The sequence below is a fragment of the Dermacentor variabilis genome, chromosome 2 (genome assembly GCF_050947875.1).
Source record: "Dermacentor variabilis isolate Ectoservices chromosome 2, ASM5094787v1, whole genome shotgun sequence".
In the NCBI taxonomy this organism is placed as follows: domain Eukaryota; kingdom Metazoa; phylum Arthropoda; class Arachnida; order Ixodida; family Ixodidae; genus Dermacentor; species Dermacentor variabilis.
Window position 1 is genome coordinate 85223047 of NC_134569.1, and position 15756 is coordinate 85238802.

The 15756-nt window shown below is 46.2% G+C and overlaps 1 protein-coding gene across 13 annotated transcripts in view; it reads left to right on the forward strand.

Moving 5' to 3' along the window:
* Tlk (Tousled-like kinase) overlaps positions 1–15756 on the forward strand; it is a 172331-nt gene that overhangs the window by 135788 nt on the left and 20787 nt on the right. For 7 of the 13 annotated variants that reach the window (XM_075681188.1, XM_075681190.1, XM_075681189.1 and 4 more), the window contains 6 exons: positions 2983–3067; positions 3306–3551; positions 7774–7861; positions 8974–9032; positions 10923–10988; positions 13469–13675. In XM_075681188.1, the coding sequence (XP_075537303.1) occupies positions 2999–3067; positions 3306–3551; positions 7774–7861; positions 8974–9032; positions 10923–10988; positions 13469–13675 (735 nt within the window). In that variant the 5' untranslated portion in view covers positions 2983–2998. Of the gene's footprint in view, positions 1–614; positions 1166–1628; positions 1670–2128; positions 2207–2261; positions 2804–2982; positions 3068–3305; positions 3552–7773; positions 7862–8973; positions 9033–10922; positions 10989–13468; positions 13676–15756 lie in introns of those variants that run through there. The other 6 variants (XM_075681180.1, XM_075681181.1, XM_075681185.1 and 3 more) reach the window with 6 other exon arrangements.

Consider the following 15756-nt stretch of genomic DNA (forward strand, 5'->3'; position numbering starts at 1 on the left):
GTCACCCGCTATATAGTCATTGGAACCGAATCTAAATGACGCGCAGCGACTCCGTGAAAGAACGCCGTGGTTTCCCTTTGCGCAGGAAGGATCGCGTTTGGGCTCGTGCATAGGCGAGATAAGCCAAAAGAGGGGAAGTGTTTTGCGAGCGAGCGGAGTTTTCTTCTGTTTGCCGTTTTTTTTTTTTTTTCTGTTCGACTCGCCGCCGGCACCTCCGCCTTACGTCAGCGGCTGTTTCGCCGCTGCACATACATACATACATACATACACACATACATACATACGGGTCGGTTGCAATGAGCGCCGAAGCCGCGGCAGCCGTGCGCGTCTGTGTGTCTGCAGCCTGCGCACGCAGCGACTGCTCTGGACGTTTTTTCTGCGGAACGCTTCTCCGGCCCGCCGCCTGGCATGATACGGAGACGAGAAAAAAAAGCAGGCAGGCAGCAGCAATAATAATGAGGGTTGGGCTGCCGCGGTATCTCTCAAGATGGCTCCTTTCTTCTATCCGGGCGGGCTATTCGGTCGGTCGGGTCTCCCTTTGCAGCCAGCTAGCTCCCAGTATTCGATCACTCCAGCGGCGCCGTGTGTATGGACGCCGCCGCTGGACGGACGAGGGAGGCGACGTTAGCGTTAGGCGGCTTCCTCGCTCGCTCTGTTTTGCTTATGTATTTTTTTCTTTATTTTATTTTCCTTCTCTCGCTCGCTTCTTTGTTTCGTTTCCCATCGTTCGCGTCGTTCTTTCTCCCACGCTCAGGCTGTCGCTCGCTGGTTCGCACCGCTTCTTTCTCTCCCGTTCTGTCCCTCCGGTTGGGTTGGCTCGGCGAAACGGTGCGCTGGCGGCAGAGAGGAGTCGTGCGCTTTGGAATGCGCCGTGAAACGAACGAGCGAAGTGGATGCGTAGAGGCCAGGCTCGTCGTCTTTGCCCAGTGATAATAGTTCCTTCCTGGCAGCCCCGTGGTCGCCGCTGCGGCTGCTCGGCGTCGTCGCTTACTGCCCAGGCGGTGGCGGAGCTCCGTGCCGTAGCGGCGGCGGTGTTTGTGCGTGTGTGCTCGCCGTTGTTGGAGTGTCGTCATGTCGGGTCGCCTGTTGTGACGCGTGGCTCAGCGTGTGCTGCTCCTGCCATCATGGCGGCCGCTCCCGTGGGGCTTCGTTTCGGTGGAGGAAGGCACGTTGTGCTTTTTCTTAGTACGGTTTTTCTTCATTTGGTTATGTTGCTTTCCAGCTGCGTGGTGGCCTCTTCTCTCTGCTCGCCCTTTCCTTCTCTCCCTGTCAATCCTCTTCGTGTACGCTCTCCCCCAGACTCTTTCGCTCAATCTGGAAGGCATGAGGGTATAGCTTAGCGCTAGCGGCCTCCTTTGCCACTTTTCCCCCTCGCAGTCTTCTTTCTTCTCACTCGCTGACTGCTGCAGCTACCATTCTTGTTTCGAGGCGCCTGACGGCCGCAGAAAAAGAAAAAAAAAAGGGGGGGGGGGTGCACGTCACGCTTTCCATGGTGTTGCGAACTCCAGCCATCGGGGTACGATGCACTTCTGGCTAGGGGTGACCATTAGTGACCACGCAGGGGCGGTGCCTGTAGAATCGCTTCTGCTGAAGTGGAGAGGCTTTGGTTTAAAAACGGCGCGACTGACGTCACGTCGGTGGATATGGCGGCGGCGGCGGGCACCTTGGAGTACGATGACTTTTGTTTTACTATGTTCACTGCGAACGTCGATTGAGGCGCAGAATTTTACATCTTTTGATAATCACCGGTTGACTGGATTTCATGGAGAGTGAATAAAGACGCGGATGTTTGTTTCGAGGGCAGTTCTGTATTTGAAGGGCTAAGGTCGCGTCACTTATTGAGGACCCCCTGTCCCTCATTTAGGTGTTAACCAATGCATGCGGGGAGCGCTTCGGTTTTCGTCGATTTCAAGACACGTGCAGTGCAATATCGCTGTTCTTATCACGTAGTTCGTTCTGAAGTTAGGAGCGGTAGACGTAAATGATAAAAAGAAAATGCGAAGGGATCTTTGTGGGTGACCTTGGTACCGTCGCATGATCTGTTTGCGACATTGGACGGACGGAAATGTACCGAAAATCATCCAAGTTACCGTCGGGCGGCGTCCGCTGCGGTGGGAGGGGAAAAAGAAACGCTTCCACAGTACCCAAGTTGCAGAACGGCGTTCCTTTTCTTTTGTTTCGACCGTGCGTCTCATCGTCGTTTCATGTACGAGGTTCTATAAAAGGCTTGTTGTTTTTTTTTTCTTTTTTGGACGACGTTTGGAAGGACGTTGAAATGGGTTTCACGTGAAACCTAAGAGCCCTCGGAAAGCCTTCCTCGTCGACGAAATGGTTGGGGAAAAGTCGGGGGTGCGCGTGTGCAACGCTGTAAATGGTGCCCGTATATCACACTCGGCGCTGTCACTTTGTTTCTCGAGTTATGGGGCGAATGTATCTGTTAATCTCAGGCGGCCTGCTATCGGAGCGGAGCCATTAAAAAAAAAATAAAAAAGATGAACGCGTAACCCGTGAGCTGCTCTCCGATATGGCGTCGTCCGGGTGTTGTCCCTGCCTCGGCCGCGGAGGACGCTGTTGCGTGGAGGCATGGCCGCCTCGCCGTAATGGGAGCGGCTGCTCGCAGGCCAGTGCCGCCCGCCTGCTCTTTTTCGTCGCTCCTCAAATCGATCCGCCATGGCCCTTGCAATGCCTCGGTCTCGAAATATGAAGCCGGCCGTTGAAACTTTTTCTTCCCTTTCAGTTGCATTTCTTTGTCGGCAGTCGCTGCAGCTGCACACTTGCGACGCGAGAAAAGGCGCAAATTGCGGTAAACGCCCTTAAGAATATGCTTTTTGCTAGTGTGTGTGTGTGTGTGTGTGTGTGTGTGTGTGTACACGACCGAGGCGGTTTCAGTGAGCAGGCAGGATTGTCTAACCGTGTCAGACCTTTCACTTTTGCTTAATGCCACGTTTAATGAAGGGCATCCTCCCTACTTTCATTGTGCAGGTGGGAGCCTGAGACAATGGACAACATCCATAGTCTGGACCCACGAAAACAAGAATTGCTGGAGGCTAGGTTTCTGGGGAATCGGGTGAGTCACTGCCCAGCTTCCAACTGATATTTGTTTCCAGTGTACTTCCGCTATTCTTGCCATCTAAATTTCTTACACTGGCCATTAGTTTGACAAATTCGGATTGGTTTTCTTCCATTGGAGTTCCATTGTTTCCAAAACATTTTTTCAAAACATCTGCTATTACTGTCCTGTGTGTTCACTGGGAAGCTCCTGTTCACTGGCCCCGTGTGGATGATGACCTTGCCTCATGGTGCAGCAACTGTGCAACAACCTGGGTCCGGGCGGTGCCTACCTGGGTCAGACATCACAGTCCTCTTCTGGTGGTGCGATGGCAGTGGCGGCGGCAGCCGCGGGAGTAAGCGGGCCCCTGGCGGGTGTGCCGGCTTCCCAGCTGCTGGTCCACGTGTCCTCCTCGGGCAGCTCAAACAACACCAACCACAACCAGGACTCAAACATGAGCAACACCAGTCTTGGATCACAGCACTCCGACAAGGAACTTGAGGTGTGCCACCAAGCACGTTGGTGTGACCCATACACGTATTGTGCTGTCTTCTGTGGTAGCAGGAATACACGTTTGCTGTGCCCCACATAAGCCTTGCCATTGGATTTCTGTGAAAGTGAGAGGCTTGGTATATACATTGAAATACTGGTTGGTTGTAGCAACTATGGCGTGCTGGTCCATGCTGTGAGAGGGCAAATGAGGGAACACAATGGGAGGGAGATGATGCAGAAGCTTTTTTATATTTTCACGCCCACACTCCTCACCACACTCAAAATCTGCAACCCAAGCTGACCAATCCGCCTTTTTCTTTTTCCTGTGCTGCCCTCTGCTGCACACCGATGAAAACGTTTTGGAAGGGTGGCGGGGCTTTCGCCAGTTCATTTCTGTACAGGCGTCCACGTTGAGTGCACGTTGGTTGTGCGTTTCCTGGATCGCGAGTCATTATTTATGGCTTCTTCGGGGCAGCATGTCGTTCCTGGAGGCCATGTAGCACTCGCTGACTACTGGGTGAGCAGGCCTGAATGCGCTGCTGTGCAAAACAGTGCAGCCAATATGGGCGCGCTGAGTTCTGTTTGCCGATACGGATTTGGAATACTTGGAGCTCGCTTTTTGCACTCTTTTTACACTTTATTTAGACAGTTTGCATGTTCAAGAAGTCTTCAAAGTTTAGCAAAGGGTGCACTTCTTTGCACTGACACCTACAGCCACAGATCGTTGTTAGCATTAAATATTGGAGATGATATGAAATAGTGTCAAAACGTAGCAAAACATGCATATCTGCCCACATGCGCCATGTTGTTCCAACCTGAGGCGAGTCAATATGAGTGGCGGAAACAATTTCAACTGTGATTCAGATAGAGATATTACAGGCTGTTAATTTATTTCTGATTCTCGCTTTTCTTTAGCCCTTTCATGTTTTCAATTTGCGTGTGCCATAAAGCATTATTAAGACTAAACTGTGCTCACATAAGTGCTACTTTATAAGCGAAGTTGTTCCCTCGCAAAAACATGGTCGCCATAGCTGACACCGTTGGTAACTGAGCGAGGCGGTTGTTGATGCTGCTGTTTACAGAATGCACTGTCTCATGTTTCCCTTTGGACGCAGAGGTAAACAGTCCATCTCTGAAATTAAGAAACGTGTCAGCATAACAACATCTACGTAGAAAATGCGACCGGCAGCCTACGGATACGGTGACGTACAGATGTTGGTACAGCGCTGTGCCACTTATTGTGTACGCGCCATGCGAAGTGAAGTGTAGTTGATTTCAAGTGAATAAGGCCAGAACTGGACTATAAAAGCAGTTCCCATTTTCTTAACTGCTTGCAGTTCAGTTTCCACCGGTATACTTATAGCGGGCACACGAACTCAATGGCACCAGGCTTAACCTTCGCTGGACAGGACCAACATTGGCTCAAACTTCATGTGCACAGCTTGAGAAGGTTGAAGCTTGTGCATTTCTACTTGGTGGGCATGTTTGACTCTTTTTGAGCCCGATTAATTATACATACAAGTGAAGACGCTTTCGTTATTGCGTTGTCGGTTCGATAGCCAATCGCACGGGATTCGTTCGAACGATGGATGGCACGCTGATTTTGTCAGTGCCGTCAACAAGAAAGCTTGTCACAGTACGACAACTCACGCTCGTCAGTTGCATCATTGTCGGCCTGGTCTAATAAAGTAGTTTCAGTGGCGCACAATAGTCGGTCAATTGTTGGCGTCAATGTCCTGTCAGTCTCGTATCGACCCAGTGTTACTGCACCTTAAGCGAGTATGTGAAGTCAGGTACACGCTGCCACCACCTGCAAGAGAGGGCCGATGCTGCAAGAAGATTTCATCAGCAATGTGATGTATTTTAGTATCGCTCAAGTTTAACACACAGGTTTTTCCTTAAATTTGATAGCTGCCAATGCAAGCTGGCAACTACATGGTTCATGGTGCCGTTCAGACAAGGCCCTGAACGCTTTCTGTTTCAAAGTGGAGTTGTTCTTTACACTATGCACGTTTTCAGCACTGCACCAACGTCGAGCTACCAGTGGAGTTTCAACGTGGTACATGGCACAAGTGTTTACAGCAGTGCGCGTCCAAGCATTTTTTTTTTTTTAGGGAGACTTTATGGCACGCGGCCACACGCGCGACCCTTCTAAAACATTTTGCGACTAATCTGCTAGGGTGGGGCGCAGGCGCAGTCGCACTTTGAAAAAGGCATATTCTGATTACTCAGTGGCACTAAAATTAAGAACAGCACTGGAACAAGAAGCCTTGAGAGCAACTGTTGCTTGCTCCTCTGCTATTTTCAGACCCCAATGTGCCATATTTAGCTAATCTTTGTTTGTTATAGTGAACATATCTTGAGGCAGTACTCAGGGTCATAGTGAAAGTAAACTGCTGTCCATTAGCTATGTGGCAAAAAAAAATAAAAAAGAAAATGCACACACATGAATTTTGGGGAGTGTTGAGAAATAAAAAGCGTCATGAAATACTATTCTGTAACTTTACGACACTAAACCCAAGTGCACACTTAGAGCTAGCACATCAAGAAGCACTGACAGTTCGCAATGAGAGAGAATCCTTATGTAATTGTTCTATGTTGCAGTTCATGTGAGTTCGCATGAAATGCAGCAACTATTCAAACGTAGCATTAGTGTCTGGTAAATTCGCATTTTACTTACTAACACCTTATCCCGAAAAGGAAGCAAGAATCAATTCTTTTTATATGATTTATAAAGTGTGCATGTGGTAATAAGGAAACAATCTGAATAAACCAATAAATGATAAAAGTGTCTTGTGGTTGAGCAGAAAGCTGAATTTTATATTTATTTTCAAAGGTATTTGCAAGATTTCACTGTAAAGGCTTCTCTGCCAAGACCATTCATAAGCTAGCACTGAACTTTGGTTTTCCAGTAATCAAAAGCCCACAAGTGAACCCTAATTGTTCAAATGGCTCACATTGGTTTTCATCCACTGTAGAGGCACCAAGGGGTTCATCATCAGATTTGGAGTAAAATAAAAACAAATGCAGGCATGGAGAGCACCAAATGGGATGGTCGCTGGAATGCAGAAGCAAACACAAGAAATTCAAATGTTTTGCTTCACCATCACTGATCACAAGCTCATTTATCCTTATTCTCAACTGGAAGAATTCTGAAGAATTGTACATTTGGCTCTGACTTTGTGCTACAACCACAGATGATTTCGCAATGATGGTTGTTGCCAGTCTATTTCTTCCTTCTATAGCACTCTTAATGAGAACTTATAAACACCCTACAGAGCCCTCATGGGGCAAACAATGCAAACAATAACACCTTAAGATAGTAAAACATCAATTAATGCAGAAAGATGCAAATGAACCCAATAACTTATTATGATACACTATAAAAGCAAGGGAGTAACAATAGCATCCAAAGATGAAATAAAAATGAAAACAACAAAAAGAAAGATCAATTTTAACTCATCGACAGTAGTGCTGTTGAGAATAAAAAAACAGTTAAGAAAGGATCGTTCTCATGTGAAAAAAAAAAGAAAATAAATATGGGACATATCGGTAACAGTACTTAGGCAAGGGCAATGGTGGAAGTGACAAATGCAAAATATCAGATTTAAGAAAATTAATATTTTGTAAGATTATCGCAAAACGTTGCTTGATGTTGCACTGATGCAAGGTTATCCGGAAGGTCATTCCATAAACGGATAGCCTGTGGAAGAGCCGATATGCTAAATGCATCAGTATCACTGTACATAAGCGCTAAGCTAAAGTTGTTATGCAGTCTGCGGAGAGTTCGATCAGCCAGATTAAGGTGTACAGAAGACATCAAAGTGATGTGAATGAATTTGTGGAGTGGCGATAAAAAAGCAATGTCAATGCGAGTAATTAATGGCTCAAGTGAAAGTTCTTGTTTAATTCGTGATGTGCTGGATGGTATTTGTAATCATGCATTATAAACTGACTGGCTCTGTTCCGAAGGGCTTCTAACATGTTGAGACAGTGTTGATACGAGGACCAAATTGAGGAGGCGAAGTCGAGTTGAGGATGAATTAAAGCCATATAAGCCAGTTTACATAGAGTGGAGGGAGAATTATGTAGGATTGTGGCATAGATAACCTAATGACCTTGATGCATGAGCACAGATGGAAGTATTATGTGTAGACCAAGAAAGGTTCGGGGTTAGGTTTGTGCCATCAAGTTGCATTCCTAATGGGCAATTTTTGTATTGACCTCTGCAGCCTCAGACACCAGAAAAGCACCTTCGGACACCTCCCCAGTCAGAGCGAAAAAGGAAACGGATGAAAGAGGATGCTGCTACAGCTGCAGGTACCAGAACTCAATCGAGTCCTTGCGTGCACTGTGTTGATTTTGCTGCTGGAAAAGTAGGAAAGCCTCGTGTAAATGCCTTTTGTCGGCATCGTTTGGTGTAGCGTGTTGGAGTTCAATTTAGTTCATGAAATTGGACACAGCGCTGTTGTTTTCTGTGAAGGACTAGAAAACTTCCCTTTGGTATAGGCGCAAGGTTTTTATGCATCTACTAATGGTTTATCAACTGCATTCAGCTAATGGTTTATCAACTACATTAAAGGGGCATTTAGGTGGAGGCAGAGTGCAAGAACGCTTGTGTCCTGAAATTTCAATGCATGTTAAAAAAAATCCAGGTAGTGAAAAACTATTTATATCACCTCACAATGACCTGTAATGGCTTAATTGTCGGTATTAGATGCAAAAGCCTACCAGTTAATATTTTTATTATAACTCGTCACTTGTGAGCAGTTGGACATATCTTGTGGTGTGATGCACATCGCACCTTGATTTTTCTGAGGTTTTTCGCGTTACGGCAGAGTAATAAAAGGCTTAGCTTAATTACATACCTCCGTATGGCTGGTTTAGGTGAGACTTTAATCAATCTGTCATTGCTCGAGATTCAGAGAGCGGTGGCTTACGTAGTGTATACATTGAGTGCTGTCACAAAACAATGATGCCTTACTGTCACATTCTTATTTGAAGGAACAGCAAAGTCCTACAAAAGTGATTTATCATGAATCTCTCAGTCTGTCCTGGGCAGGACACTGCAAATCTCCATTTGTAGCACTGCGACATCTTTTTTTTCCCACATACTTGATGCTATAAAGAAGTTGGAGGTGATATCCAACAGTGCAGTCACTATTTTATAGCAGCCAGTTTGACAAACATGTGCACTGTAAACAGATGCCTATTGTATGTTTGGACATAAACCTCACCTCAAAGTTAGCGAAGGTGAAACTCTGTGGGGTGCTTTTATTTATTCCAGTATGCTCATTAGTGCCATATATTTGTTTCACTAAAATTAGTCGTGCATTGATCATCCACTGGCCTCATTATCGCTAGCGTTGTTGCTATCTGCCTATGTTGGAGTCTGTCAGATAAGCAGATTGCCTGTTCTTCTTCCTCCCCAGTAAAAGGAGCTCGAACAACATGTCCCGACAACCCAAAGAAAATAAATGAATACTTTAAGGTAAGTAGGCACTTACGTTTCTGTCTTTTGCTTAGCCTAAGACATGTCATGAAGAATGAAAAATGAGATACCAAGATTAACTGCAAAGATTGAACTTGCGATGTTAATGCTCCTTTGCACTTTTGTGAGATTGATATTATGAAGTTTTTCTGTGCCCGAATTTGAACTGGTAACAAATTGCCTTCTGTTGAGCATCCATAGCTGAACGCAAGTGGCGTCTGTGGATCTGGTGGTGACATACTTTTTGGGAAGATGTCCATTGTAGTGTTTCAGGCAGTGATAAGGTGTGAAACCTCTCTGGTTTACATTCTTTGTGCCTGCTGCCACAACTGCCAGCAGTTTGAACAGTTAGGCATATTTTGTCTGCTATTGAAGTCGTTTCTGAGGAGTGTATTGGTCCTGTGAGCTAGTACTGCAAAAGACCCCTCTCACAAGCACAGTTGCATAAGTGTTAAGCATGCTGTGGACTTGCAGTACTGACATACACAGAGTCACTGTGCTTTAGATGATGTAAAGCAGGGCTGCACATCATGCTAACAGTGGGCCATATGCAGTCCGTGGCAGAGTTCAATCTTTGTTTTAGTACTGGCGTCTGCTGTTCAAGCATGTCCGTGTGATTGGGAGAAGGTCACTTTTGTCGCCAAGCATGATATGATCTCGAAGCACTGTGTGGACAGATGATAGCTGGTGGAATCAGCCACAGAAAAACAGATACTGTGTTAAAAAGAAAAAAAGATGTGGGCTTCCTTGCTTCAAGAGAAGATATTAAGACAGGCGAGCAACCTTTCTGTCAAGCTACATTGACATTGGCGCAGCAGTTTCCCGTCATGATTTTCATGCCACTGATATTGTCACTCTATCGAGACTAGAAGAAAAGCAAATTCCAGTGTATGCTGATGATCGTACCTACTTATCACACTGCACTTATCTGCACTTATTAGTGCACAACTGCACTTATCACATTGCTGCTTCAATGTTGGGAACATGGTGCATTTTCCAATTAGTCCTAAATTCTTTCGTGGTGGCTTGAAGCATAGGTTGGTAATGCTGTTGAAAAATTCCAGGGGTGATTTCAAAAGTGATTCAAGGAATTTGTAGTTGAAGAAGTGAGCTACGATTTGCTTCACTATGCTTTTTTTGTGCCACTGGAAAAACTGGAACCCAAAAGTTCATTGGAACACAAAAGGTCCACTGGAACTGGAAAGGCATGTATCAGCAGCGGCCAAGGTTACAGGTTCACGAGAATCTTGGCAAGAGCAGGTGCAGGAAAAGGGACACAACAAACCGTTCTTCTTTATTTTCCTAGCGCAAACTTCTGTGAGCAGACCGCTTTGATGACTCTGAGCAATACAACCAACATGACATGTGCTGAGGAGGGTAGCTTGTGTAATGACACGAAATCACCGCAAACCGTCCAAATACGGAGTGTGCAATGATGGTCACTAGCTTTGGCTCACGCAGCTCTCACAAAAATTGACTTTGGCCCAATCCGTGTTTTGAGTTGTGCAGCCCTGCTGGAAAGATTTGAGGCATGCTTGAAGCAATCCATTGAAACTAATCCAGGCAGTTATATGTAAATCCTAACTTAAGAAAATATCTTTTTCTTAAGAATAGATATGGACGAAGGCTTTCTTTGGTGCACTGTTCAAGTTAAGATAATCCACTTGATATGCACATCATATGGAAAAGCTGCAGCCTAGCCACTTACAAGTCAAGGCACTGACAAGAACAAAGATATAATTCTTGTTGCTCAGCCAAATTTTATAATTAGTACACGAGAGAGTACTTGCAGTTGGCATGTTTATTATCAGGAGGGAGTCTGATGCAGGGTTTTGGTTTCTTTTTTTTTTCCTTTTTTTTTTTCTCTTTCTCTCCTTGCCTTGCACTCAGAACCAGGGGCATAGCCCCAGCCGCTTTGGAGGGGCCAGGTCGCCTGTCCCTCAGGGCTACTGCCTGGTACGTGCCGTTGTGCCCGTCATGTCACTGCCAGTTCTGCTTCTATTCTCTCATCTCATCGTCTTGCCATATGCAGAACCTTATTTTGACATTAGTTTCTTGGTTGGATCATTTCGCACTTGGCCACCATCAGTGTGCTCTGCTCTGCCCATTTCCGAGTGTTAGAAAACACCACCACCAGACCTCACGCCACAACCTTGTCATTCATCTTCTTAAGTTTCATGAAAGCTCTGAGTTCTTCTGTGCCATTTGCATTTTGCCTCCTCACCTGCCCTCCTCCTTTGTTCTTTTGGTGGGCTGTTGATCATCATTCTGTGGTTTAGAGGACTGTTGTGATGACTGTGCAACCTCCAAATGACATCAATAGCTTTTTGCAAATTAAAAACGCAAATGTGTGATCGAGTTCGCAAAATAAACTGCATTTCATTTTCGATGTGGCTCAGGGGAGCATGTCTCAAATTAAATTAATGATTTCTTCCCTGTTAGTTGCATCAAGCTCACCTTAACTGCCGAGCATGCATATATTTTCCGCTTGCTCAGCAGGGGCTGTATTTCATTATTCTATTCCCGTCGTTTCCTCTGTATAATGCTGATCCATGTAAATGTGGTGCATGCCAGGGACTAGAACATTGACAGTGACCTCTGTCTACTAGCAATAGTAAAGCAGTATTGAAACGAATGTGTCTACAGTCGCCGACCGTTTATTCGGACCTCATGGGGACTGCGGAAATGTCCGAATAAATAGCTGACCGAAAAAGCAGATTAAGAAAAAAAACCGAAATCCTTTATTTCCACGCACTTATTCGGACTCGGCCGTAGGCTTGGAAGAAATCGTGAATTCGCCGTTGCACGCTGTTCCGTTTATGCACAATCAGATAAGCCTGAATCTTGGAGAGAGTCGTACGCTGTCGTACGGTCACTATAGGCGGCTGAAAGCACAGTCACTGCTTGTACACGCTTCGCATGCGACGGCAGCGTAGCGCATTGTGCGTCATCTTCGACTAAAGAGTCGTCGTCCGGCGGTGCAGCAGAAACTCGATGAATGATCTCGCCGTCGTTGAGTTCTGCGTATGTCAGTATAGCAGTGTCAGCACCAGTGAAACTGTCAAATGAGACGGTGTCCGGAATCACAATGCAACCACTGTGCAAGTCTCGGCAGAACATTTTCCGCGTCTGTAGGGAGCACATTGGAAGGCGACAAATCTTAGGCCTTTCGGCACCCGCTTGCCGGCATTCCCCAGCGCAGTCTGCGCAAGCACTGTCGGCGCCATTAGACACTTGACGCGATGTTTCCGTATGTCGCGTTGCATCACCGGAACCTCGACACAGCACATAAAGCAAACACCGCCATGCCGACACCAGTCGCACAAACGAAAAACGTACCCTACTCGCAGCGTCGTGCGCGAAGAAACAATGCAAGAAACAACTCGGCTGCTGGATTGTCTTGACATGGCTTACTAAGCTGAAACCAGAACTGCTTTAGAGCCACTCTATCGAACCAGGCGGAAACGATGATGATGAGCGGGGATTTGCAGTAGCACCACTTCGTGGGACAGCAAGGAGGCTCCGTTCAAAACAAAAATGGCGTTCAGCAAGTCGAACCATGCACCGGTCAGAGTCGGTGCATGGTGCTCTCGATCGAGTTGGCTCAAGGAATGTCCGAAAAATCAGACGAGAGGTTGCAAGGTGTCAAAACTTTCGGCATTTGTTATACATTATGGTCTATGAGGAGAATGGCAGTGCTGCGAAGCAGACCGAATAATCGAGCATGTCCGAATTTTAGGAGTCCGGAAAATCAGTCGGCGACTGTACTCCTTGTATCCAGACACATTGCCTTCACTTTTTGCAAAAGCTGTGCTGTTGTAGCAGGTGGCTTATGTTGTTTTTGTAATTGCTTCTCGTCGTTGATTGATAACCCATGTACGCAAGACTGTTGCACACGAGACTCAATTAAGCCTCAGCTTACTGTCGTAGAGGGCCGGGGTCAGCAATTTTCTGGAGAAGTGGGCGAAGTAGCCAAAAAGCACATGTGGAGTGGAATGGGGGCATTTAACGGAAGAACAAAACACTGATGACGACTTAATATTGGCATACAAACGCAACAGTATGTTCATTTTGAGTTCATTTTACTCATGAAATATGCAAACCCAATCTTCATGGTTAAATATTGGGAACATTTAAAAGCTGTTACATGATCTCAAGTCTACTGGGACACAGGAGTTCATGGTGATGCATGGTGTGTGGGAGCCTTTTCTAGGTGTGCTTTGGTATGCATGACATTGCCTTGCAAGCTGGATAGTGGACTTGAACCGGCATGCAAGTCACCAGTTGCCGACTTCTGCTGTAGGGGAGGATGATATCATTTCTGTCAGCAGTTATAATTTGTAAATTACTCTGCTCTAGTGCTTCTGCCATGAGATTCATTACGGCTGCCTTGTTGCTGGCAGATGCAGCACTCTCATTGTGCCATTTGGTTCCAGGGTGGCAGTCCACTCATTGGATCCCCGCTGACGTCTGCACTCAACAATGTTGATTATGCGGGGCTCATGGCACCACCTCAGAGGCCTGCTCAAACGATGATGCGGCAGGTCCAGACAGATCTCACCATCAACAAGATCAAAGAGCTGGAGAGCAAATCGGCCATGGACCTGGAAATGAGGGACAACCGGATAGATGAACTCCAAAGAGTAAGTTGGTGCAGCATTGTAGGCCTTCTCCTTCCTTTCAAGTCTTGGTCGCCTAATTTGCTGAGACCACAATTAAAGGCACTAAGAATCTGGTAAGGCCAATGCAATAACTGCTCATTTTTCACATTGAAAGGTCAGTGACACATAGTCAAGATTTAAACCAAAGTGCAAGAAGCTAAGGTCTGTAATCACAAAGAAGTTGGTACGATAGATCTATTCGTAAGAATTGGCTCTAGCCAATCATCATAGCAGGGATGGAAGTGCTGCACCAATTGTGCCATTCTGTGCCAAATGTTAAAGCTGCACCAGCCTGCTCCGAAACACAAATTTAGAACAAAGTAAATAAATTGAGCGGGATGTGAGCATCCCTTAGCAACCACACAGCCATAGCCGTGTGCTGGTGCCATTCTGGACAACGTCGAATTTTCTTTTTTCTTTTTGCCCCCCCCCCCCCCCCCTCGAAAAAATGTGGTGTGTCATGTCACATGATTGGTACAAAGCATGTGGCATGTGTCGCTCTGTGATTGGTAGAAACGGCGCGCACGCCTCACTCTCATTTGTACACACGTTTTGCTCACGGTCAACTGCAGTCAGTGTCACGGACGGCGTGCTGTGCTCACTGCGCAACGGCGCCCTTAAAGGGCTCCTCACCAAGCCTGGTCATGTTGAGCTGACAAGCGCCGTGCGTACAATGTGCACTAACGATCGTGTTCGCTAAGTATTGCGTTGCTACGCATCACGGAAAGAGCTGAAATTTCAAAGCGAGTGTCGTTTGCCCTTCTCCTCGAGGCCACCGCGCTGCCAGCCAGAGAGTCGATGCATATAGCACAAGTGCGCCTACGTACATGAGAGTGCTTCAACGTCGCTCATAGTAGCTTGTGATTTCGAGAATTATTCAAGGCAACATTTGTTATTTGTGTATAAGGTGCTTCAGTAGACAAATTAACGTTTAGAGAAATAATAAAACAGCCAAACCGAATGCCTGTCTGTTCTTGTTTTACTTTGCACCACAGCAAGGGAGATGTAATTCCGTTTTGTCTGCTTCTTCCCATGTCGTACAGATAACGAAAGTATGTAATTTTCTACCATGTTCCATCACGCGATCATGCTCTGTGAACTGCTTGTGTCTGCGTTAGACAGTGCCTCGGTATTGCGTTAAGTAATCCTTGAGCTCCGGTATGGGAGAACGCAGGCAAGGAATTTCGCTTGTGGAGGCTAGACGGGCCAAGTGGAGAGTGTGTCTCCCTTGACAGTGGCACTCGCCTCCTGGGATCATGGGCTTGCAGCACTGAAATATTTCTATCCCGGCTATTAATGAACCAATGTAAAATATTCTTGCGGCAAAATGCTCTCTAGAGGGCACGTAACTACTTGCAGCATACACTCGAAATTTGCTATGCTATCGCTTTAAAAACAGCGCTGTCAGTATAGTGAATGAGATTTATACAATCTATAGCTTTATACGGATATATCTTAGTTCTCACTTTCGTGCTCTTTCGTTAAATCTGTGCATGTAACTGGAGAGTTAGTGTGTACGGTACTCCGGCAAACACAGGCAGTTAGGGCAGATTACCTTGTGACCGGAGATGTAAACCAGAGCGGCTGGAGTGGTGGCACCACCATTCCAACTGCTCAGGTTTAAGCCTCGGTTCACCTGGTAATCCACCCAAAACCACCTGCATTGTGCCAAATCAGATTCCTTATGCCACATAATGCAAGCCAGGAATATAAAGCTGCAGTCTTAGTCAATATCAGGGGGCAAATGGTAGCCACAGAAAGCACAAACGGTAGTATTTTCACTCGTGGCAACAGTTTTCCTGCTGTGACTTGTGCAAACGAGCCTGAAAAATTCAATAAACCATTGTTTGGCGTCTAAAATTTCTGTTGCTGTTGTAGTACGTTGGGTCTGTGGAGCTCGGGATAATGTTGCCAATAAATCAATGCTTGTCTGAAAAATTGGTCTGCGACTGTATATATAGCCCATGATATTGGATGTATGCAGAGCTAAAAGCCAGTGATCATTCTTGTCCAATTTTTTTTGCCAGAAAATATCAGTGTTTTTCCCTGCAAGGAATGTGGAA